General features: G+C 48.8%; 1 protein-coding gene across 31 annotated transcripts in view; it reads right to left on the minus strand.

Annotated features, from left to right (window-relative positions):
* Nucleotides 1-2158: 2158 nt before the first annotated feature.
* The window catches only part of LOC142590562 (myosin heavy chain, muscle-like), a 48097-nt gene continuing 25103 nt past the window's right edge, over nucleotides 2159-25152 (minus strand). For 7 of the 31 annotated variants that reach the window (XM_075702817.1, XM_075702811.1, XM_075702821.1 and 4 more), the window contains exons 15-32: nucleotides 24602-24755; nucleotides 24214-24263; nucleotides 19968-20055; nucleotides 19100-19217; nucleotides 17903-18023; nucleotides 15250-15386; nucleotides 14888-14969; nucleotides 13594-14424; nucleotides 10320-10376; nucleotides 9358-9611; nucleotides 8122-8200; nucleotides 6780-7025; nucleotides 6058-6254; nucleotides 5421-5604; nucleotides 5013-5330; nucleotides 4095-4637; nucleotides 3250-3594; nucleotides 2159-2562 (exon numbers count right to left, since the gene is read on the minus strand). In XM_075702817.1, the coding sequence (XP_075558932.1) occupies nucleotides 2281-2562; nucleotides 3250-3594; nucleotides 4095-4637; nucleotides 5013-5330; nucleotides 5421-5604; nucleotides 6058-6254; nucleotides 6780-7025; nucleotides 8122-8200; nucleotides 9358-9611; nucleotides 10320-10376; nucleotides 13594-14424; nucleotides 14888-14969; nucleotides 15250-15386; nucleotides 17903-18023; nucleotides 19100-19217; nucleotides 19968-20055; nucleotides 24214-24263; nucleotides 24602-24755 (4086 nt within the window). In that variant the 3' untranslated portion in view covers nucleotides 2159-2280. Of the gene's footprint in view, nucleotides 2563-3249; nucleotides 3595-4094; nucleotides 4638-5012; nucleotides 5331-5420; nucleotides 5605-6057; nucleotides 6255-6779; nucleotides 7026-8121; nucleotides 8201-8427; nucleotides 8507-9357; nucleotides 9612-10319; nucleotides 10377-13593; nucleotides 14425-14887; nucleotides 14970-15249; nucleotides 15387-16123; nucleotides 16245-16867; nucleotides 16989-17902; nucleotides 18024-19099; nucleotides 19218-19967; nucleotides 20056-20911; nucleotides 21000-22496; nucleotides 22585-24213; nucleotides 24264-24601; nucleotides 24756-25152 lie in introns of all 31 variants that reach the window. The other 24 variants (XM_075702835.1, XM_075702825.1, XM_075702819.1 and 21 more) reach the window with 11 other exon arrangements.

The following is a 25152-nucleotide window of genomic DNA, read 5'->3' on the forward strand; positions in this document are numbered from 1 at the left end:
GGCCTCCTGCAGTTTTGCGGTATAAGAATGGAACTAAAACTTTGTCATAATTCAACATGCCCGCACCCCGCCTGCCTGCCCTTTACAGGTCAAACAGGTAGCCCTCCTAAAGGGACAGCTTTGTTTGGCTCTCTCATGCGATTTCGAGGTCGTTCGTTTTTTGTGCGTCTGCTAACCACAGGACTGCACACACACACACACACACATATAATATATATATATATATATATATATATATATATATATATATATATATATATATATATATATATATATATATATATATATATATATATACCTGTGCTTTCTTTGCCGTTGTTCCGATGACTCGGTGTGCGTACCGGAACAATGTACACACACTGATTAGTGTACAAGCGTACACTACTCGGTGTGCAAAAACAAATGGTTTCCCAAATTGCCACTCTGCTACAAATGCCCGACTTGAAGCGCTACTTTCATGATTAAGACGAGTCATTCTTGGCCTTCCTCTTAGGGACATTCGAATTTCCCGTTTCGGCCATCTGGCCGACACATGTAGGACGTTGGCGGTCCAGCGGATCAGCTTTTATGACGTACGGTACAATTTCTACGCGAATTAAATGCAACTTTAACGCCGTATCACAGTAGTGCGCGCATGCCACAGTTTATGGATATCCAGAAACAACGAAAATCTGATGGTTGCCGAAGTTATCTACGACGAACACCAGACGAGCAAGGACAGCAAAAAAAGAAAAAAAGAAGCCAATGGCTCGCAACGGGTTATAGAGGCACGAAGAACATAATAAGCGGCATTGGAAACAGTGATAGAGAACTGTAGACATGCTAGCTTTATGCCACACTTTTTTTCATTACGCCAAACTCGCGCATAAGTCGACTAACTCGGATGCAGAGGCGCCCATCGGTCTGTTAGAGTGAGTCTCAGTGAGTTCAACTGAGTTTGAGTTCGAGTGGGAGTGAGCCGAAGTGCATTCGAGTAGACGCGGGCTTGCGTCAAGGAGAGTCCACATAGACATGTATGGGTCTCAAGTTTTAGTGAGTAAATTTTAGTGGAAACGGGCATGCGTCTAAGTCAGAATCAGCCCCAGCAAATCAAATTTATTATGATTTTGCGTTAAAGTCAAATTCACTCGTGATTGCGATTGCTTTAGAGCACACGATACAAGTCGACTCCTTATGAAGCCAAGTGAACATGTCTGTACCTGCCGGTCTCAATCTTACTTCGGTAAGTCTGAGTACAGGAAAGTTAGCTGGGCAGTGAGTTGTAGCGAGTACGAGCCCCTGCGAACTTAACTGCGTCTCATTTGTCTGAGTTTCAATGAGCTGTAAGATATACAAGTTATGTTGTGATTGCGTTGGAGCAACTTCTTTCTGTTGCCAACGAATGATGCCACACATCATGAGTAACGCATAATTGAGGGGCGGCGGAAATGTGAACATTATTTGTATTTACATTAGCTAGGATGTAGAAACAGTGTAGACCAAGTTCAGTAACCTCTCGCGTGCGTACAGGGTGAGTTAAGTTCGGGCACCGCAGGCAGAATTCGATATCGGGTGGACCGGCTTAGCTTTTCCAGTGGAGTTCGAATGATTGATAGCGCACAAAACCACGTGCCGGTTAGTTTGGTAAGCTTCCTACTTAGAACAGGAAGCAAATACTATCGTTATATTTTTTTGACATAGTCCAGCGGGCAGACGACGACGATGACAGAGTGGACTATGATTCATTCATAGTTCGCAGCAGCGCAAGAACATGGCCTGCCAAATGCGCCGTAAAAGGCCCCATGAATTTTTACCACCTAAGGTTTCTACACTTCACCTAAGTAAATACTAGGGTGTTCACTCATTATTGCCCCATCGGAGTACGCACTGTGGAAGACGAACGAGTATAATCGTTTCACCTCATCCCATTTCCCTTGCACCGATATGACCAAGACCAAGAGATGGTCACAGCCACAGAGATTAAGCAAGCAAGTGGCACCGCGGACTGGATCTCCGCAGCGGAACGCCATAAACACAGCGGCCGGAGGGACGCTACAAGAATATTGTAGCTTGTTCCTAAAGAGTGCAATGTACTGAAATACATCAAATGTATTTCGAACCGCTTCGCGTCTGCAAGCGCGACGCCCAGCGGTAAGCGGAAGCACAGAGCGAGGCCGAATCTTGGAAAGTGTCGTTTATTGTTCCGTCGTTTGCTCGCCGCTTGCGAGCAGCCGTAATAGTGGTAGTGATAGTCGTGGCAGGGGGTCAGAAGAAAGACAAGTAGATAAGGCGTCGTTGTGCTTAGGTCCTGAGGGGTGGGGCGGAGGACAGTCCGGGTGACATGGCGCGGCCGGCTGACGCCGAGCTGCGGTTCTTGGCGCGAAGCTTGGCCAGCGTGTTCTCGGCCATGTCGGCGCGCTCCTCGGCATCCTCGAGTTCTTGCTGCACCTTGCGGAACTTGGCCAGGTTGAGCGCCGCGATCTCCTCGGCCTCCTCGATCTGGCGCTTGTACGTCTTGATCTTCTGCTGCAGCTTGTCGACCAGGTCTTGCATGCGCTCGTGGTTCTTGCGGTCCTCTTCGGCCTGTGGGAGAAAAAGGGGGGGGGGGCACGATCAGAGAGCTCAATGTTGCGGAAGTGCCAGTCCGCATGACTGAATGTCTGGAAATTCTTGCAGATCGCCTCCTCGAGGCGTTTCAATTGTTCAGACTATCTCGTGTCGAATTGATTTTAATTGTTGCGTTCCTATGGCAAAAGAATGGTGGGTCCTTTCTAAGACAAACCATAAAAACTCACTCTCTTAGAGCCGTATTTCAGCTATCGAAATACGAGATTCGATGTTTGCTTTTGTCAGAGTCACAAAATTAGTGCTTCGTTTTCACCTACCAATAAAAAATGTGAATCCACCTCTCAAACGACAAGTTAGGACCAGTGGCGTAGCTAGGTTAAGTGGCACCTGGGGCCCATAGGTCTTCTGTCACCCCCCCCCCCCCCCAAGGTGTAGTCGAGAAACGCGAGAATATTAACAATTTCCGTGTGTCTTCAGACGTATATGACACCCCCCCCCCTTACTGGCCCCTTGCACCCGGGGCCCACGGCCCACCGCCCCCCCCCCCCCTTTGCTACGCCACTGGTTAGGACTACTCAGTTTGAAATAGATGCTTTATCATTGAAATAGAAATTGTCGTGCGAAAAGCACCTAATCCATTTCTCGCACAAGCAAGCACTGTGGAGTGGAGGAGGAGTGCTTACTTTTCGTAGATTTACGTACCTGGAATTGCAGCTCCTTGATGCGGCGCTCGCTCTTGCGGAAGTTCTTGGCAGCGTCTCCGTGCCTGCGCTGCTCGTTCTCGAGCTCGTTCTCCAGCTCGCGCACCTTCTGTTCCAGCTTCTGGATGATCTTCTTGCCGCCCTTGAGCGCAGCGGCCTCGGCTTCATCCAGGCGCACCTGGAGCTCCTTCATCTGCTGCTCAAGCGCCTTGCGCAGCTTCTCCTGCTGCAGCGCATGGTCCTGCTCGGCGCGCAGTTCGTCGGCAAGACGGGCAGCGTCCACCATCGCCTTCTTGGCCTTCTCCTCCGACTGCTTGGCCTCGTTCAGCACCTCGTCCAAGTCGGCCTGAGGAAGGTAGTCACACAAGCACAAAGCTCAGTTGTGCCCTTTGGGCAGAGAATGATGACTTATGTGCAATGTACGGGTTAACGTAATGTAGCAGTGTGTTTGAATACTTGACCCCAATGCCTTGCTTCGTTTTCTTCTTGCTTTCCCATATAGTTTCGGCCAAGGATAGTCAACTGATGATAGCTCCATGAGGACACGGTTATTCTGAATAATTTAGTAAAGCATTTCGTAAAGTAAAACAATAATGATTGTTGATACCGGCTGTCAGTTGTACGGAGAGGAGGCATGTACGCCTTAGTGCTGCAAGCAGCCCGTTTATATGTCTTCAGAGAAAATCGCGCGTTGCAGTGGGCACTTAGAATAGTTACGTCTTTCATAATTGGACAACTTGAATAGGTGTCAGCATTCACTGTCAAATACTTTAACCAAGTTGTTCAGATGTAGTCAGAATGATCGCAAAAGCAAAAAAAAAGCGTGTTGTCAGAACGTGCGATTACCTGCAGAGCCTGCATCTCTCCCTCGAGCTTCCTCTTGGCCACAGACAGGGAAGCGGTCTGCGCCGACAGTTCGTTAACCGTCTCGTGCATCTCGCTGAGTTCGGCTTCGCCGGCGCGGCGGGCGCGGTCCGACTGTTCCAGCAGCTGGCGGCTCTCCTCGAGCTCGCCGTGAAGGGCATTGCAGCGGCGTTCAGCCGAAGCGTACTGTTCGCGGGCCTCGTCCCGGGCGCGCTGCTCCTCCTCGAGGGCGGTCTGCAGGTCCTTGACGTTCTGCTGGTACTTCTTGAGGTTCTTCTGTGCTTCAGCGTTGGCCTTGTTGGCGTGGTCCAGAGCGATCTCGAGCTCGTTGATGTCACTCTCCAGCTTCTTCTTGAGCCTGAGCGCCTCGGCCTTGCCCTTAGCTTCAGCCTCGAGACTGGCCTGCATAGAGTCGAGCGCCCGCTGGTGGTTCTTGCGCGTGTTCTCAAACTCCTCCTCCTTCTCCTGGATGCGCCGGTCGATCTCCTGCCGCACCTGCGACAGCTCGAGCTGTGCCCGCAGTACCTGAAAGATAAAAATAAAGAAGCAAGTCACAACACGTTCACCGGTTAAAAAAAGAAAACAATGCCGTGCTCGAAGCTTGAGTCGCTATTTTGATGCATTGTCCTTGTTCGGACTTTCGAGAACACAAATCTGGGCATTCACTATGCTTCTGCTGTGTTGAGAAATGTACGCGCCCCGTTGACACATTCACCATAGCGGAAGCTGTCTCGAACGTTTGAAGTCATGAGATTTCACTTCGCTTTGGGGTCATGCGAACCAGCGCAACCCCTTGATCACATTATTTGTGACAACTGAAGTTTACTTCATCACGCAGGAAAAACAGAACTGAGCAAGCTACTGCAGCGCCGTGCAGTAAAGAGGGTGGATCAATCGCACCTTGTTCTCTTCCTGCTCAAGCGCGGCCTCGGCCTCCTCGAGAGCAGCCTGCAGCTCTTCCTTCTCCATCTCGAGCCTCTTGCGCGACTTCTCGAGCTCGTGCACGCTTCGGCCACCCTCGCCAAGTTGGTCCATGAGGTCCTTGATCTCGTCCTGCAGGTTCTTGTTCTCGCGTTTGACAGACTCGTAGTGTTCCTGGCTCTCCTCGTAGGCAGCGCGCAGCTTGAACACCTCGGTGGAGTAGTTGCGGCACTCCTTCTGAGACGCGTCCAGCTCGGCGGCGAGGTCGTCCACCTTGGCCTTCCATTCGGCGATGACCTGCAGCGGAAGGCAAAGTGCACATGTGAGCGAAGGTGCCCTAGCTACGACTAACTGCCTTCCAAACAAACGGTGTCGCCGAGACCGTACCTTGTCGAACGACTTTTGGCGCTTCTCGAGAGAGGCAGCAAGAGCGTTGGCCTTGTCCACCTCGATGGACATGTCCTCGAGCTCTCCCTGCAGGTGTGCCTTGGTCTTCTCGAGCCCGCTGCACTTGGCGTTCAGCTGCTCCATGGCCTCCTCAGCCTCCTGGAGCTTGGCATGCAGCTTGCGCCTGCATACCAAGGCAGACGAAACGGCTGTGATGAGCACGCCTCAACAGAAACTATTTTGAAGGGTAGCGCGCAAGAGATTACTCTGGTAACTTCACTAAGCAAGAGCAGTGTGTTTCATTGCTATGAAATTTAGTCGGTATCTGGCGTATTCTGTCAAGTTCAGGTTTGCCACAACTAGATTTGCCAGGGCAGTTTCCTTCGCATGGTTCATACGTATGAACGGATTCGTGAAGACAATTGCAGGCTTGTTAAGCACGAGAAGCTGTAAGCACTCATTAAGGGGACACTCGCAGCAACCTCTTTGGCGTACTCATGGTGGTTGCGAGCAGAACATAAGAAGAAAGATGCAGCAATCTGAATGAAAATTGACTTAGTATCTAACGTGGCGACGCCATGACGACATTGATGAAGCTTCACAAAGAAATGGCAAGCTAAATAGTCCCAATACTCACTTGGCTTCCTCGAGTTCCTCCAGGCGTGCCAGACCCTCGCTTTCGTACTTGGAGCGCCAGAGCTGAGCCTCGGCGTTGGCCTTGCTGAGCTGGCGCTGGAAGTCAGCCTTAGCTTCCTGTTCCTCTTCGATGCTCTCACGCAGGTTGTCAAGGTCGTGCTCCAGGTTGCGGTACTTGCCGAGAATAGCAGCGCGCTCCTGCAGCGGTGGCGGCAGTGTCGGGAAATTAGCTGCTGCTATCGTGTTTAAACCGTAGCTTCTGATTGGCAAATTAGCATGAAAGCTTCATTGGGGGAAATCCTGACTGTGGTCACGGTTAGTACCACTTGGGAAATGTTAATCATAAGCAGCGTGAAGGGTACCAGCAATGGGGAAAACGAAAATGCACTAAGCGGAATGTAGACCACTTCTCGAAGCTGCACAGGTTACTGTACGTTTTAGCAGGGCGGTCTCGAAGGCGCTTAGTGGCACTAAAATGACCGTACTGCTATGGTTTAAAGCGAGATGACTTTTCTTTTAAGCTTTCAAAACTTCTGCAGCAGCGGAAACGGAAATCACTTGTAGAACAAGCACAATTGACAAATAGCTCTTGTCTGTGACGCCCTCGACTGCGTCCTTTACGCAAACACTGTATTTTACTCAACTGGCCTACCGATGTTTCAGCTCAGTGCATGTACAAGAATTACCCCATTGCTGGCTAACAGTTGAAACAGGGCCCCTTACCCGAGCCTCCTCGTCGGCTTGCCGCTTGGCCTCTTCGAGCTGCGTGGCGAGTGAAGCCTTGATCTTATTGAGTTGTGCCACCTGCGACTCGGCCTCCTCAAGCTGCCGTTGCAATTCGCTGTTCTCAACGCCCATCTTCTTCTTGGAACCGTCCATGTCGTTGAGGGTGCGGTTCGTTTCATCGAGCTTGAACTGGGCGTCGGCGAGCTGCACCTCCAGCTGCTTGACCTGTTTCTCAGCGTTAGCCTTTTTGTTTTAGCCCGCGGGGAAGAGAAAATAAAAATAAAAATCAGTGTTTGGCCCATCAAGGATGCATTGTTGCAAGTTAGAAGGTGTGAAGTCTACAGGATAAATAGCATGTCACATGTGTGAGATTTTTCAAGTGTTTAGTGGTAATGTTTAGTGCTTGTTGCAACAGTGGCTTTAAGAAAGAACCACATGGAAGATAAGTGGAAGCAGTACCGATGTGAGTATGCGTTACAGAATAAACTCAGTAGTGTAAGTAGTGAAGTGTTCAGTGGTAGTTGCCATGATGGCGCAGAGTTGCTCAGTGTCAAAATGAGCGAAAATGTAAGATTCCGGGATATGTTACCGATTATGTTTTTCAGTGCTGTGAGATATCCAAATAGCCGGTAACGTGAAAGAATGCACTTGAGTAAATGTTTGGAAGCTGTTGTAGTATACCAGGATTCAGAGTTGCGACACACGAATAAAGTAAAACACGAAATTCTGGGCAGCATGCGCTTGCCAAAAGGGTATCATGCTTAAACAGTGAGGGAGGCCATGGCTCGAAGAAGCTTTAAGAATGCGTTTTCTACAAGGTGCAAAACGAAAGTGTCCGAAATTTGCCCGCACACAGCGCTGCCGCGTTCGAGCTTCTTAAGAGCCAAGCTTGTCATCACTGCTTTTGTTTCGGAACGTTCTGTAGTAACGCGTGAAATCGGAAACGTCGTAACGTGATAGGCGGTACGACCAGCCGTGTCACTGCTGTATTGCTTATCAATCATTTCTTTTGACGCAAGTCTTAGAGAACGGGGGAACCACGCGAAGACGTTTAATCTTGACTGCGCTCTGTGAGAGCCACTTTCTGGAAAGCCACAAAGAAATAAATGCTCTTTACATGATGCAATATGAGGCTGCACATATTGAAAGAGATCCTCGCATGCGAGAGACTCCTTAGCCCTGAATAGGTTTAGATTACATGCAGTTGGCATTTCTCGTAAACGGTACCCGGAGCATCGGACATAGTCGCTATCAGTTAACGCCTCAAGGCCCAGGGCGCGCGTGTTCGCTGTGTGCGGGCGAATCGGAGAGCCTGTGCATTCACGAAGGGAAGGGCTACCTGTGACTTGTTGCTGTGGTCCAGGAGGGATTGGAGGTCGGACACTTCGGCAGACAGGGTGGCACGCTCCTTTTCAACTCTATGTACACATTCGGGGAAAGGGAGAAGACGAGGGAGGAAGGAAAGAAACGGCGGGGTTCATGACAGGGCTCACACACTCGGGGAAAAGCCTACGGAACTGAGGGTAGGGCTCGTCTCTCACTCCTAACAGGCGGGACCAGACAATGCAGGCTGGGCTCGGTGTGGGCCATCTCGGGCCGGGAAGGAACTTTCAACTGAGCGGACTAGCCAACGGGGTGCTTTTACCTTATCGCGGTTTAGGTGGTCAACATTGGCGCGCATGTCATCCAGTTCGCTTTTCATCTGGGCCTTCTCTTTCTCCACCCTGCCGAGCCAAAGTTTCGTTAGGGAAGTGCTTCTCGCCAGCGAGAACGTTGACAAAAGGACTGGGCTTGAAGAAAACGCCTTACGGCACAAAAAAAGCACACACACACACACACACACAAAATGCTGGTGTGTAAACTAAAGTGAAGGTAAATGTGTAGGAGTGGTAGATGTGGAAAAATTCATCTTCAAGAAATGGTGCTGCCATTGGCAACTACGTTTCGCAGTTCAACCGCTTGCCCGCAAGAAGCGAGTTTGAGGCGGGCAGCTTGGAGAAACGTAAAAAGCAAAAAAAAAAAATGCAATGGCAGGTCGGAAGGACCTTCCTTTAAAATGTAAAAACTTGCGGTGTTGCCGTTTGTGCCCAAGAGAAAAGCAAAGGCCGAGACAAAGAATTCCGAGCGTGGCTGTAGATCGAAGATTGACTAATACGCATCTTGTTTCATTATGACGAGTTCTTTAGCACATGGATGATACACTACTTTGCGCCCTATACTTAGGTCAAAATTCCAAAAGGTTGTTCCTTCCTCGGGAGTTCTTCGTCCTAAACAAGAGGAGCATTTAAATTCAAGGGCAGTCTGCGTGGCACTCCATCAAAGGCACACCGTTTGTGCTAGATATACGCAAGTCCTACGATTTCCCTGTTAACCTGAGCATACGGCAGTGTTCCCATAAGTAAAACAGTGGTTGAGTTAGAAGGCAAATATGACGCACGTTGCAATGTCGTATTCTATAACAGTACTCCTACGTGCCTCTTTAAGTGGACTACAATTTTTTAACAGAAGCCCGAATTTTCTATATTGAATATTGCTCCCGGGCATCTCGATTCCGAGAGCAAATGCGGGCGCTTACTTGGCCTTGTGTTTGTTGAGCTGGTCGATCTGCTCAGAGAGCTCGGCGACCGAGTCATTGTGCTTCTTGCGCAGGTTGGACATGGCCTGCTCATGCTGCAGGTTGGACTCCTCGAGGTCGCGCCTGAGCTTGGCGAGTTCGGCTTCGCGGCGCTTGTTCAGCTCCACCTGGGCCGACGTGGCACCGCCGGACTCCTCCAAACGCTCGCTCAGCTCCTCGATCTCACGAGCAAGGTCAGCGCGTTGCTTCTCAGCCTATCCCGAAAAACAAACAAAAAAGTAAATGCGATTAGCCGGATCACCTATTCACCAGCGTCTCTCTTGGCAAATATGCCTTACTAAGCACTAAAAATGTCTACGGTAAAGTGGCAACGATCAGTACATTACAGCGAATGTCGTGTATATAGTCGGCATCACTGCCCACTAAAAGTGGCACTGCTTCCACTGGCATATTCTCTATCAACGACCAGCTGTGGCCTGGTTTCCAAAACCGCGGCTATTCTAAACGCGCACTATGGCGTTATCGCTGCATGCTTGTATTATGCCTAGAAATTTGCTGGTAGTATTCTGCAGGCAAATTAATTTATTATTTCGCTTAAGCCATCAGTGTATCAGCGACTTCTTTAATTCTCAGCTGCTCAAAGCGATGGAACATATTAAGTCCCAAGAAAGCGACGAGTACTCGCATACTGCGCTCGGGCACAACTTATTGAAAGTATGTGAACACAATAGTGGTGGCATGCACGATGGGAATATATATCAGAGCATAACTATTGCGAATCGGTAATATGACAAGCAGTGATGGCCGCCTTTCACTTGAAGAATTAGTGCCCACCATGGCTAAACTGCTTAGGCCGTTACTTTATTTCACGTTGACAGTTCTCGCCCACCGTGTCATCTAACCCTCTTCCTGAAGTCTTACCTGGTAGAAAACCCCGAAAATACGTAAGTATGTCGACTTACCTTGGCGCGGGCCTGGCGTTCAGCTTCCAGCTCCTCTTCCAGTTCCTCGATGCGGGCCTAGAACAGAAGGCCACACCATGTGACACAGAAGCCAGAGAAAGGGGCGGCCTTCGCAGAAGCAACCACACTTGCGTAGTCCTTGCGCATGGGACGACGACGTCCCCGCCACTCCCCGCGAAAATTCCCCCATCTACAACCAACAGCAAAAGCTCGCCACGTGTTCCACAGCGGGAACAAGCGCTGCGGTGCCAAACGGCACCACAGAAGCATGCTTTAGGCACAGCCGATGAGGAGCCATCCAAACCACGACAAAGCACACGGGCGTCGGGCTAGCCTCGCAGGCCGAACTCGCGGCACGGCCTTGGCTGCCCTGTAAATCCAGAGTGGTTAGCCAAGCGATGATGCCATCAAGCACAGGCACACGAAGCGGTAGTATCAGAAGCTATGGCTCGTCTCGAGGCCTACTTCATAGATGAGGTGCACAGTGGCCGGGCTGGAGGCGAGCACGGGCTCCTGGGCCTGGCGTACGAGCCGCTTGCTCTCGGCGCTGAGCCGGTAGTTTGGCGAGATGTAGGGTCCCTTCTGGAGCGGGTAGAAGGAGTCCTGGAGCAGCGCGTCGCCGGCCGTGGCCACGCCCTTGGGCTTCCTGGCGGGAGCCGCAGCACCGTTGACCAAGGGGCCATCTTCGCTGGCTACTCCGTTGGTCAGGCCGTTCGTGACGGCACGAGCTGCTTCGAGCGCCGAGTAGCTGTCCATGTCGCCGGGTTCGTCGAGGAGTGAGGAGCGAGGAGCACCACGGTTCGCTCGGGTCGGTACTGACGGCTCGAGTCTGCTGCCGACGCGTTAAAAGGGTGGCAAGCCCCGAGGCTTCGGGAAATCCGAGCTGGCCACCCTCGCCCCCGGCCACCAAAAATACCTATGGCCAGAAATATGTACGCGTTCGCGCGCGCTCGCGAGGCTCCCCTGACTCACCGCCGGCAGCTACCGCTAACAGGGCAGCGCCTTTTTTCGAGACTTTCTCACCCTCTTAACGTGTTTTCTTTTTGGTGCTTCAGGCCTGCTGCCCGTCACTTCCAAGTCTGCTTTTTTCACCTGGTGAAGGGGGGCCCTTCACGGTGCAACGGCCTACGGTCACGTGGACGTGTAGCGTTCTCCCGGTTTGGCTGCCATGCGGCTGGGGCAGGCTGTTGCAGCCGCGGCAGTCCTCAAGGACGGAGTTCGAGCCCGAACTGCCACCGACGGCTTGCTGTCTCGCTTCAAGTGGAGACAGGTAAGACGGCTTTCTTTAGACATACTAATCAGCGTTCTGTTTTTTTTCTTCAAGAAACTCCCATTTCTCCCTTTTCAACAGATATTTTTGGGGCGCATTCCTGGCATTCTTGAGCGGCCTGCTGCCATGCTTCTTCGCTACCGGCTGTTTGACTTTCTTTTATGCTGAATGCAGCAGACGGTCTTCGTCGATTCTGACAAGACGTGTGAGCTGTCGGTCGCCTCAGGTTTCTTTTCCAGTCAAAAAGAACTCAAGCGGAATTATGTAGCTTAATGGCTTTCACTGCTGTAGTGATGTTGTGGGTCTTCCTTTTTTTCGTTGTTACTCAGTGTAGCTGAAGACAACTAGTTCTTAATGTTGGAGCACCAATCGCGAATTTTTCTATTCGACAAGATACTGAGCCCTCATACGGAAGCTAGCGTTTTGTGCATCTGCGCCTTCCGTTGGTCAGAGCGGTGTCGTTTTTCTCCCCTACGTTGTTGCTTTTCTAAAACGTCAGTGGCTCATGTATCGCCTTAAAGGTTTCCTAAATTGTTTTATTACATTTTCGATTTATTAAAATCCGGCAATTTTCCTACTTGAACGAAAATTGAAGCCCGGCAGATACGTTGTCTCATAAAACATCGCGTCATCACAGAAAGCACGTCGATTGTTCAGACAATGCACGTTAGCTGAACGCTCACCTGTCGCCTGAAACAAAATGTTACAACTCTGCCTAGCTCCAGAAGTCATTTATGTGTTGTTACTTTGAATAGAAACTACAATAACTGAAAATGAAAATAGACGCGTCATTTCTCTTCAACACAACTCCCCCAGAAGGACATGCGACGCGCTGGCTGCATGTTGTTCTTGTCAACCAGACTGCGTTGTAAGCATTGTGCTACGATACCCAATGCTAGTAGTAAATTCCAACGTTTCCTATATCATCATCATCATCATCATCATCATCATCATCACCATCATCATCATCATCATCATCATCATCATCATCATCATCATCATCATCATCATCATCAGCCTGGTTACGCCCACTGCAGGGCAAAGGCCTCTCCCATACTTCTCCAACAACCCCGGTCATGTACTAATTGTGGCCATGCCGTCCCTGCAAACTTCTTAATCTCATCCGCCCACCTAACTTTCTGCCGCCCCCTGCTACGCTTCCCTTCCCTTGGGATCCAGTCCGTAGCCCTTAATGACCATCGGTTATCTTACCTCCTCATTACATGTCCTGCCCATGCCCATTTCTTTTTCTTGATTTCAACTAAGATGTCATTAACTCGCGTTTGTTCCCTCACCCAATCTGCTCTTTTCTTATCCCTTAACGTTACACCTATCATTCTTCTTTCCATAGCTCGTTGTGTCGTCCTCAATTTGAGTAGAACCCTTTTAGTAAGCCTCCAGGTTTCTGCCCCGTAGGTGAGTACTGGTAAGACACAGCTATTATATACTTTTCTCTTGAGGGATAATGGCAACCTGCTGTTCATGATTTGGGAATGCCTGCCAAACGCACCCCAGCCCATTCTTATTCTTCTGATTATTTCCGTCTCATGATCCGGATCCGCCGTCACTACCTGCCCTAAGTAGATGTATTCCCTTACGACTTCCAGTGCCTCGCTGCCTATTGTAAATTGCTGTTCTCTCCCGAGACTGTTAAGCATTACTTTAGTTTTCTGCAGATTAATTTTTAGACCCACTCTTCTGTTTTGCCTCTCCAGGTCAGTGAGCATGCATTGCAATTGGTCCCCTGAGTTACTAAGCAAGGCAATATCATCAGCGAATCGCAAGTTACTTAGGTATTCTCCATTAACTTTTATCCCCAATTCTTCCCAATCCAGGTCTCTGAATACCTCCTGTAAACACGTTTCCTATATACGTCAGTAAAAAAAAAGCCATGTTCAAAAAATTTCTTTTTTTGTCCCACTTGGATAGCAAAGTGTGGTTGCTGATGCTGCGGCAAAGCCCAAAGAAAAGCGACGACGCCAATGAAGTGCGCGCAAGCCTTACCTGCAGTTCCTTGATCTGCTTCTGCAGCTTGGCGACCAGCGCCTGCTCATCCTCCAGCTTGGCAGCCAGGCTGGCCATCTCCTTCTCCTTGCGCTGCAGGTTCTGCTCCATCTCCTTCTTGTGCTTCTCGAGGTCGGCAACCGCTTCCTGAGCGAGCTTAAGATCTCCTTCAACCTTGCGCTTGTTCTTTTCGAGGTCGGCACGCGCCTTCTTCTCGCGCTCGAGCGAGTCCTCCAGCTCGTCCAGGGTCTGCTCCAGCTTGGCCTTGACCTTGTTCAGGTGGTTCACCTTGTCTTCGGTAGCCTGCAGGTCCTCGGCGGTCTTCTGGTTCGTTTCCTGCAGCTGCTTCTTCTCCTTGTTGAGCTTGTTGATGAGCTCGTCCTGGTGCTGAATCTCGTCGTTGAGGTTGCGGATCTGGTGGTCCTTGGTTGCCTTGTCCTGCTCCGCTTTCTGCAGAGCCAGTTCCATGTCTTCGATGTCCTTCTTGAGGCCGGAGATCTCGTTCTCGAGCTTCTTCTTGGTCTGCGACAGCTGAGCGTGTGCGTCTTCCTCGTGGGACAGCCTGTCGTTCAGGTCTTGCAGCTGGGACTCGAGGTCACCCTTCTGGGTGAGAGCCTTGTTGAGGCGCTCCTCGACGTCGCCGGCACCCATACGCTCGGCCTCGAGCTGCAGGAAGAGGTCGTTCTTCTCCTGCAGGACCTTGACGTTCTGGCCCTCAAGCTCCTTGCGCAGCTTCTCCTCCTTCTCCAGCGCCTCCTGAGTCTTCTTGAGCTTCTCCTCAAGCGCCTTGAGCTCATCCTCCACGCGGGCGACCGAGAGCAGGGGCTTGACCTGCGCGAAGTGAGTGCGCGTGAGTTGATTATGCAGCTTTCGCCATTTCGCGCTGTTCCTCGGCTGATGGAGCAATGACAATTTACGCTTGTAAAAGATTATTTTTCCTGTAATTAAGCGAGAAACCTATACGGTGTAAACGCTCGTCTTGCAATTAATCTGTGGGTACAAAATAAATTTAGGCGTATTCAACTTAATGTCCAAGTGTACAGTTCCCACTACGACCTTTTTGGTGTGCTTGATCCCGGCCAGGCCGGCCGCATTCCAAAAGTGACGGAATGCAAAAACGCTCGTTCACCGTGAGTTCAGTGCAGGTTTAAGAACCCCAGGTGGTCATGACTGATTGGGAACCCCCACTATGGCGTGACTCGTAATGAGATTGTTAATTTTGGCCCATAAAGTGTCATAATCTAATTATTTTTCTGTTGAGAATTTACGAGAATACTGAACAATGCAAACATACCTTGCTGTACAGCTTCCACCACAGCCAGTTGCGCAGCTGGAGGAACTTGCGAAGGTTGCGCTGAATGACCAGCAGCGCGACTCTGCAAATGAAAATACTTTCGTTTAAAACGTGTCGCCAAGAAAAGTGGCATCCATAATTTATAGAACAAATAGTTTAATAACTTGCAATGAGGCTAATACTTGTTGAGAAAATTGAATGAAGTGTGCGAATGCAGAAGTACGCTGGACAAACGTGCTCACGCTCCGTGAAAACTGGTTTAACACCAAGAATGTAGTTTACACAATTTTCGCGATTACGCCCATTATAGCACCAAATTATCAAGCGTGACAAATAGCAAGCAAATAATACTGAAGTGTTACCTCTGTTCCTTGAGCTTCTGGAAGTGCTTCTTGGTGAGGTACCAGCGCACAGCGGCCTGCATCATGGTGATGATTTTGCCGAGCCGCTCATCACGCAATTCTTCAAGGCGACCCAAGACGCCTGCTCTGAAGAAGATCTGTGCGGCAAGAGGGGACAGTTTAGTGATTTTGCCTCTTGATTTACATAATATCTTGTCAGGTAGTCGCATTTCGTAGGACGAAGATAAGCAGCTATTCAACACAAAAGCGTCTATTTTCAATCAGGAACTCATCGTATCGAGTGAACCTTTGCAAAATATGTCTTCGTGGTTATATCTCATACCGCGTGGGTTAAAATTTCGAATTTAGATTAACAAATTTCCGATTGAATTGCCGGGCCACCGTTTCTGGAAATTATGGCGTTGATATGTGATAAAATATAGCATCTCAGTTATCGGGACAATGTAACTAGAATGTTTGTGGAAGTTTTACAGAATCATCGGAGGAAAACGCCATCACTAAATCTTTCGTATATATGAAGCACCTTTCAAATTTAGGTAATGAACCCTTAGTGAAAAGTATTTGCCAAATTGATTGGCATTTCCATTTCTTGTCATAAATGGGGCACTTTATAAGTTGCAAACTGCAATTTTTCTGCTGTTTATTTTCCAATTGTAGCTGGCTCACCAACAACCGACTATGTGATGGACTTCACTAGATCGCTTTAGAACATGCGTAAGAAACTAATAAAACAACGCGGCTTATGGTGTATCAAACAGAAGTCAATCGAAAATGCTTGGGAAGGTCCGTCTAATGGGAACACAGGCGTAAGGGAGAGGGGGAAGGGGCGGGTGGGTAACGGGGTCGAACAGGGAGGCACACAGAGGTGACGTACCTTGGTGAAACCGAGCCGATACTCGCCCTCGTCAAGTTTGATGGCGTCCATGAGCTTCTCTGTGGCGGCACGTGCGTCCACGAAGCCTTTAGGGAGCACGTTAGCGGCAAGGATGGCGTATCTACAGGGGGGCAAGGGCGCGTAACAGGACGAAGCAAGGGCTCAGATCGGTGGGCACTGCTGAGGGTGAAAGGGACGCGCGCGGGCTTAGCTCCGCCATGTCGCCGCCTCTGCTTCTCGTGAAGTGCCCGAGTAGGAGCAGTGGTGGGAAAGCCAAAGGTCACCTGATCTGGCTATGAACTCCGACCGCTTTAACCACTGCGGAGCGGCAGACCACATCCGCCAGTCGTGAAATTTAAGACACTCCAACTTTGAAATCACGCGAGCGGGGAGCAAATGTCTGCCCTAGTTGGTTAAATTAGCGTCCACCAGATGACAGCGTGTCGTGAAATTGTGTCCTGGGACAGCTGCTACCGTCCCGTGTAGAATTCCGAGCAGAGAGGATGCCGCTCCTCTCCCGGCGCCGCCTACATGAGCGGAGCGAAGCCCAGCGACCATTGAAGTCAGGCTGCACGTTGTGGACCCACAGTTAGTCGGCATGCGAAGAAGCGCCAGAACGGCGTTCGCAGGTGGGTTAAGCTTCGCGGGTTTCGAGGAACAGTGCGCCGCAGAGCACGGGGTATGCCTACAGGACAGCAGCAGGAACAAGACGACAGCCGAGGAAGGTGTCGCTGCGCAGCATACCTTATCTTGTCCATAGCGGAATTCAAGCTCGTCAATTTTGGTCTTTTTCATAATTATCTCCGTTGCTGGTCTCCCCTCGATGAAGGAGTCTGGAAGCTCACCGCAGGCAAGGATGCCGTATCTAGGACCGCAAAAGGTCCAAGTGCACAATGACAAAAGCGCACGCAACATTCGTTGGGTGCAGCTTCTCTTTGGCACCACATAATGAAATTACTTCATGTGAAAATTTAACGATTGTTAGTAAATTTCATGTAGATAAGCAATGTTAAATTACATGAATGCTACTAATTCTTTGAAAAGCTGCCGCTGTTGAGAGCGGAAAATGTATTGAGCGTTGTCAATGCCTTGACATCATTTTAGGTGCAGTCGAGTTCCTGTTCTCGTTAGCGCTTGAGGGCAAGTGGGGACAAAGACCGTGCAAAAAGGGTAGACATTCCAAAAAATGGCATCTTGAAAAGTGCCACGGTCTCCAAAGGATGGGAACCATGCCGCCAGAGGAAAACAGCCTCGGGTTGCATGAGGGGAAAAAATGTGCAGCCTTCGACAGGCGCCCGGGGAGACGTGCGCAAGAAATGGGGCTCGGAGTGGGCATATACAAAAAACGGCGCACTTACCACTTTCATAGGAAAACAAAAAAGCAGCTTGCCGTAGACTAGACTTTCACATGGCAATGGACACGGGGACAAAAAAAAAAAAAAAGATCGGGTGTTGTTCGGCTACGGGGGCAGGAGTTGACTAGGGGACTGATTCGGACACAGGTTGCGCTCTATTGTGCAGCTCTCTCGCAGTTTCTCGAACAAACAAATTTACGAATCCGTGTGGCACTATGCAGCGTGTGGATCAACAGTGGATGTCGATTCACGCACAGCTAGAGGCTGGTGAGAAGAAATTCCTTCCATACCCATGCCTTTTGATGATTATGTCGCCCAGTGTCGTTCGCCGGCGACGTTAAGTACGACCGAGAGCTGCACGACAGGGTGCCCATTAGAGGACCATGGGGGGGGGGGGGTTCCTTTGTTTTACTCCGGTACATGCCTTGCTGTGTCCGAAGCGGAAATCGTTGGCATCGAGCTGAATGGCTTCGATGACCTTTTCGGAGACGTGTTTCGCGTCAACGAAGCCCTTGGGGACGGCGCTCGCCGCCAAGATCGTGTATCTGGTCGGGGAACACAATGCCAGCATGAGGATTGCACCGCAAGGAAATACTGCTGCTGCCACCGCGAGTGGCTGCCGCTAAGCGAGGATACCATTCGCGATTGACACGTTATGACGCCTACAGCGCAGGATTAGCTGAAACCAAAGCTTAAGCGTCATTTATCTTCCGGTGAAACAGTCGCAGTGATATTCAAACAAACAAAAATGCGCATAGCAAAACAAAATAAAAGATATTCCCGTTACAAGTACGATGCTGTAAGTGATGAATGTCATGCACGCGTCTGGGTAGTGCCAACATTGTATAGAGTGCGGTTGCCAACAAGCGCTTGTGTTATGAACTAAGAACCAAATTATGTCAGAAACAGATGCAATGATGTATATCAATTCTTCATAAACACAATGCCATTCAAAGACATATTGCCTCGATGTTTCGATACGCTATATATATATATATATATATATATATATATATATATATATATATATATATATATATATATATATATATTATGCACCCATTTTCTTTTTTATGAGCACGGTAGCCTATAATATTAGAAATGAGAGGATGAAAATTTTCAATAGTAGGTTCCCTAAGTGCTTTTAAAAATGGCATTGACAATATCACTGTTTTTGGTCAAGGAGTAGGTTTGTTTTGAGAGGAAGGGAGAACTACACATCGCACTACAGAATACGCGAAGTCACACTGCGTATTATCTTTATTTTAAATCAGGCGAGAACGCTATCACATGAACAGGCTTTGCAAACCACTTATTAATGACACACGCGTCTTAAAGAACTGCGTGGCAACGCCATTCTTTTTTCCATTTCATTTTTTCTGCCTAATGGCAGAGCAAGCCAAAACTGTTTCAGTGCTTCATCAAATATTTACAAAGGTTTTAATTCTATGACGCGCAGTTGCACAAGATGAAGCGAAGCGGATGAAAGAAGCGCTCTACAAATGCTGACCTGTATATTTTACATAAGAAATCAAGGCGTTTATCGCTGCAGTTCAGCAAAACTCTCACAATCGTACCGTAGAAATGCATACAGTAGCATTGGATGGATCGTCCAGCTTACCGCTGCTTGAAGTCAGGGTAGATCATCCTGTTGGGGAAGCCCTTACGGCAGATACGGATGCCTTCAAGTACACCGTTGCAAGTGAGCTGATGCATGACAAGGTGAGAGTCGATGACGCCTGCACACGCGCCACAGACACTTAGATTTCTGTGGCGGCTTTTCTGAAAATCACAGTCCTTGCATATTTGCAGCTTTACGCTGCTAACTATAGCTGAAACCTGTAGGAAGTACATGTATAGAGCACGTGGCCATCGATAGGCATATTAGGCATAATACAGTTTATTCCGCGTTATTAATTTGTTACCACATATTATTACCATCTCTTTCATACCAATGTTTGGCAAATCTTGAAACCAGTTTGAGCTTTGTTTCGGCTGTTGGTAGCTTTATTAAATGTGTTCTAATATCGAAGTTTCTAAACACTGATTCTAATTCGGCGACAGTGATGCGGAAGTTGGGCATAACATTAGCGATAAAAGGAGAAAAGAGCATTTTTTGTTGATTGAAGACCGCGAGAAAGTAGCCTCTCGTGGCCACATGATCCTCTGCATCGAAATAAACATTTTAGCAGCTTACGAGTCTCTGTAAATAAGATTTGCTTTCGGTTTTCGTTAGGAACCTGTACGAGACAAAATGGCGCTTACAGAGCTGTTAGGAGAGCTATAAGGAGGCAATGATCTTGTCACAGAAAAAGCATTAGATGACTATTTTATTGCTTCACTTCATTAAGCAATGCTGTTGACATTTGCCCACAAAGTGCAATATTCAAAAGCTCTCCAGACGAGAATGCGGGTTTAGTACCCTTACTGTCTCCTATATGACAAAAAGAAATACAAATGAAAGAAAGGTTCGGACGGAATTCATTTACCTGGGGACTTGGTTTCGTTCGGAATGATACAGCGGACAAAGTGGGGGGAGGTGCTATTCAGGGTAGCCATCAGCTTGTTCAACTGTTCCTGTGGGTCACCAGTGCAGGGCAGAGGGTTAGGCAAGACACAAGATAAGGCTGCGTTGTGCGCATGGTGGAGGCCGCACGCATGCCCTGGGGTGTACGTGGCGTGGGGTGTAGGATACACTTGGCTCTTAGGTGTGGGGTCGTGTGGCAGCTGTACGGGCAGTTGAACACTGTGGGCTTGGGGTTGAATATACGAGGTGGCTGCGCTTCTATCGGTGGGCGCGGGGTCTATCTAGTGAGGTGGGTGCGTGGGCCGTACGTTGTGTACTTGGGGCTGGCCGACTTCGGCGGGTGTAGGGCCGAGTGCGTGTGGTAGGTGCGGGGCCAAGTGCGGGGCGGCATGCTCCGCGAACAGCCGGTTTCGGTCTCCTTAAGAGGGCAAATTTTGCCTGCTCGAGCTCGTTTCGCAGAATCCCGGGCAATGTCTAGGGCAGGAAAGCTGTCATTAAAGCAAAGAGTCTCAAATGCGGGAACCTCCTTGCTCTTTAAAGTGCGATGAAAGCGATCGGAGTTGAAGAAAGTATATTCTCGCGCTGCAGCGCTTTCAAGAGGGTAGACTTGTTATTGCTAGCTCCAAGTACATGAGATACGAAACATTTCTTTTTAAATACGTTTCTTAATGAGGCTGTAACAAGGCGAATTAAGAGCGTGCCTGTCGGATCGAAAAGGGCAACACATTAGGTGGGGCATCCTGAAAACGAGAATATTGAGCGTCGTCGGATTTTCCTTTAGCGATGCGCCAACGAAACCGGCTGTTTTAGTTTTTTCTCCGTGGGGCATAATGGGACTCGGGCCGTGCTCCAGAGAGGGGGTGTGGGTGTCACCGAACGGAGCGATCGGCGGGGATCGTGTCTTACGTGGCTGCTTGAACTCGTTGGGAATGATGCAGCGCACGAAGTGTGGATGAGTGCTGTGCAGTGTCGCCATCAGCTTGTTCAGTTGTTCCTTTGTGGCAGAAAAGCGAGCAAAGCAAGGGTTAGGCGCTTGCGCGCTCGCACACACAAAAACGCCACGTCGGTGGCATTTCTCACTGCAAAGTAAGACAGGCCACAGCCAGACACAGCAGCATTAGGCTCTAGTAAAGCCGCGCAACAGCACGAGCGCCGAGGTAGCCTCTACATTATACCGAGAACTTTATTGTATAAGCTTCAGAGCGTAACACATACTTTCGTGACGTACTTTGTGGCTAGCATATTGCATTACGTTGTAGGTTAGCTAGCACTTTTTTGCGAAGCGTTGCTCATGCAGTCGCGAAAATATCTTTCAGTCATAATGGCTTGAGCTGCAACCAAGCATTTACATTTCGTGCCAATTACTGCACGTTTAAGCTGAATGTGCAAGCCGTCAGAGAAAAACTTCTGCATCAACCGCAACGAGCTCAGCTACAAGCACTTATATGGTTTAGGATCAGAAGTTACGTGATTATAAATATTGAGATAACAGCAGCAGCGGCAATTGCGACCTTGACACATTAAGTCATTAAAAAGCAAAGCATTTCATGTTTATCGCTCACATTCATACATTCCCACTGGAAAAGTTGACAGGTTGGAAGGAAATCCAAGGGACAATTCCGTGTAAATTAAGAGAGAATTTAGGGGGAAGTGAACCGTGCTCGGTTTTTCAAGTGCAGGTTTGGGAACCATAGGAGAGTTATACAGGACACGTATTGGGAGACATTAAAATCATGTATGGGAAAATACGACAATCACCGGGTAATAGATTTATCAGGGGCAGATGATACGTGCGTATAGGTAGGTGGAAGCATACATGTGAATATGCACGATGCATTGCAAGACAAATGTAAAGGTGAGAACGAGGAATTTTTTTTCTCTCTTTTTTTTTTTCAGAAGGCGGGAGGAGGAGTGAACTACCTTCGTACTAGAGGAGAAAACACGGAATCAAACATTCTATGGGTCCCATTAGTTATGGATGATCGAGGTACATTATACATTTGAGGTATGTGGACAAGGAATTTAGACAGAAACTACAGTGCTTGGAACAACAGGAGAAGAAAGAAAGGCTGGGTATCAAGCATACAAGGTAACACACGGGTACACCTAGAGCACGCAGTCGTAAACGTTGCTTGAAATTCAGGTGCGAGCACTGAATAGGCAACGTGTTGAGACGAACTTGTTATTCTTTGCAACAGTTTAGCGCCAATTATTGCGTAGTTAAATCTAGCTCGTAAAAAGGAGCTTTCATTTTACCGCACGTTGCGGTGTTCGTAGCACTTATACGCGAACGAATCTGCACGTGCTAAGTGCAGCTTACGCCTCCTTCACAACCGGCTGGTGCAAAGGTGGGACGATTCGCGACTTTGCCATGCTACACACGTAAGCTTCGCAAGATTTCCAAACGCAGCGCCTCGAGAAGGCGTCAGATTTTGTTTCACTCGAACACTCGACTGCGTGCTACGGGTGTGCAGGGACGGTGACCAGGTACCTGGGGATTTGGTTTCGTTGGGGATGATGCATCGGACAAAGTGGGGCTGCGTGGAGCGCAGGGTGGTCATGAGCTTGTTCAGTTGCTCCTACGGAGAGACAAGAGGTTGATGTCATGCCGTTCATGCCATGGACTTGGGTTGAGGTGCGCGAGCAAGTGACCCGGCATTATAGGAGATTAGGGAGTCCTTCGTGAACTTCTTGCGAATAGAACACGCTCGGCGGTGATATTCGACATCCTTTTACGAAGAGTTCTTCCGATGATCTCGTAAGCTACATAGAATGGCGCCTCAGGCTTCCTAGTTTCCTGCACTGTGAAGCAACCTGCTGCGGCTGAAAACGTAACATTGTCATTAAGGCCTCAAATGCACATACAACCTCATCATCTGGTTAGCAGGGCAGCGAGTTGGTCTAACTAGCTTCGCTTCATGGTTAGTGTACGGTGCACCAGAAACGGGTGAAGATAGAAGACGGCGACGGCACTCTGTAGATTCGTCATCTTGTTAGTGTTATACCACAGCCAGCGCTCACTGTGCGCTCGCGGCTGGATGTGGTGGGTTGCATTGTCCAGCACAGCTACGATCCAGAGATAACTTGACAGTCACACAACCTACGAATACGACGGTAATAATCGAAAAAAAAAACTGAAGATAAAGTGCGCGACGGACTTGCTAGTAGGAATTAAGCTTTAGGTGGAGCTAAAAGCGAGGCGCCACTGCCTTATGTACGCAGCGCGACCTACTCTTGATGAACGCGGCCTCCTACACCACCTGGAGTCACTTGCCCGCGCGAGCGTGCTCTTCAGGAACCTGTATGAGGGCTCAAAACTTATTAGAAGTAGTGATACACGGAAATGCCTTTGTGAAAGGACACGAACATGCAGCCACTTAAGAATTGATAGGTTTCCTGCTGCTACAATCATTCACGCAAACAAGCGCATATCAAAGGTCTGCAAGCTCATAACAGACGTTTGCCTCTGCTCATACCTTGCGGCAATGAGCACTCAATCATTAGTAAACGAAATGACCGAGTTCGTTTTCGATTGTTTCTTTAGAGTATTGACGCAATTGCCGAATCGCAGCTTTGAGACAGCCTTCTCTTTTGTGCTTGCAAACAAGATGCAGCGAGTGCTCGTGCGCAAAGCGGCAGCGCGAGGTGCTGCACGAGCGATGTGCGGCCAACTGCATTCGCGCGGTTGTTTCGCTTGTTTACGCTGCGAGCGATTTGTGTGGACCTGTGTGCGACGTACCTGCCACCATAGCGCACGATATACAATAAAACACACAAAAACATAAAGATGCGCATTTCGTACGCTCATAAAGATATTTTCGAGGTTAACAGGATAGCTGAACGCCTTACTGAGCAAATTTATCTTTGCAAGAGTACATTTTACTTTGACTCAGAGATTGCTGCCAACTGTTGATATTAACCACAGACAGCACTAAATGAATAAAAGAAATTATTAGAAGAAACGCACACATATGTGCAACATTTGTGTTATTTGTATTGTTACAAACGACATACGCCTTAAGCCTAGGTGTTTTCGCACTTTAAATGTTTGTTTTTACTCACTAGCCAGAAACTTTTGTCGCACACTGACGTCGCTAAATCAATTTAAAGCGTCACCAACAAATGCAGACTTTATGGCTCGTTTTCTATTTTAAATACTTGTGAATTTCTGTACACGCAAACCATTGTAGAAGGTCAAGCGAGCTTACCCTGTACAGACCAGACACAGTCTGGAAGCCGGAACCCTTCTTGCGACCGCCTGAAAGACATCATTCGTAGTTGTGTAAATACGCTCTCGTTTTCAGCTAGCTTCCTAACGGTGCGTATGGCCACCAAGAAATACGTAGGCGTGACAGTATTCGAAACAAGTCCTTTAGCGTAACAATCTTAACTCCTGTAACTTCAAACCCTAAATGTAGGCACAACAGTAACTTGGAGTATCAACAAAAATAAGTCAAGCTTATTTACAACATGCACCAATTACAGTGTTGAAGGTAGCGACCACTCATTTATTTCCCATGAAATTGAGCAGTAAACAATGCTCGCATTAGATTATTTTGCACCTGACTTTATCGTTGGCAAGCAGCATGAGCTTACCCTTTCCACCCTTGTCATCAGAGGCGCCCAGGCCGGGGTGGTCCTCAAAGATGGCCTGCATCAGTGCGTTGGAGCCCTTCTTGAACTGGTCAACGACGCAGTCGTTCAGAGGGTCCTTGTTCTTCTCCAGCCAGCCGCTGAGGTTGTACGGAACCTGAACAGCAAGAGTGTGCACAGATGAGTCATGTACGCACATGGCGCCTCAGAAATATTTCTTTGCAGGTGGGTGTGTACATCACGCTGCGTGTATAACTCTATTTGCCGAATTCATCTCCTATTCCATTCGGAACGGGGAAGACTTTGACCATTCCGAAAAAAAAAGTTTTGTGCAGATAATGCATCTTTAGGGCGCACACGTCGCTTTGACTTGGTAGGCTTTCAGTGTTTGGTAACGTCGCGTGACAAACAGGCGAAGTGGGCGCAGCGCCAAAAATTTTTATCGACAGCGATGGGCTAATGACGAGAAAGGTGTAGACTTGGTTAGTATTCTTCGTCTTTTGTTCGGCCTAATCATATATGATCGAGAGTGCGCACGTGATAAATGGCGAGTT

The sequence above is a fragment of the Dermacentor variabilis genome, chromosome 8 (assembly GCF_050947875.1).
Source record: "Dermacentor variabilis isolate Ectoservices chromosome 8, ASM5094787v1, whole genome shotgun sequence".
Lineage (NCBI taxonomy): Eukaryota > Metazoa > Arthropoda > Arachnida > Ixodida > Ixodidae > Dermacentor > Dermacentor variabilis.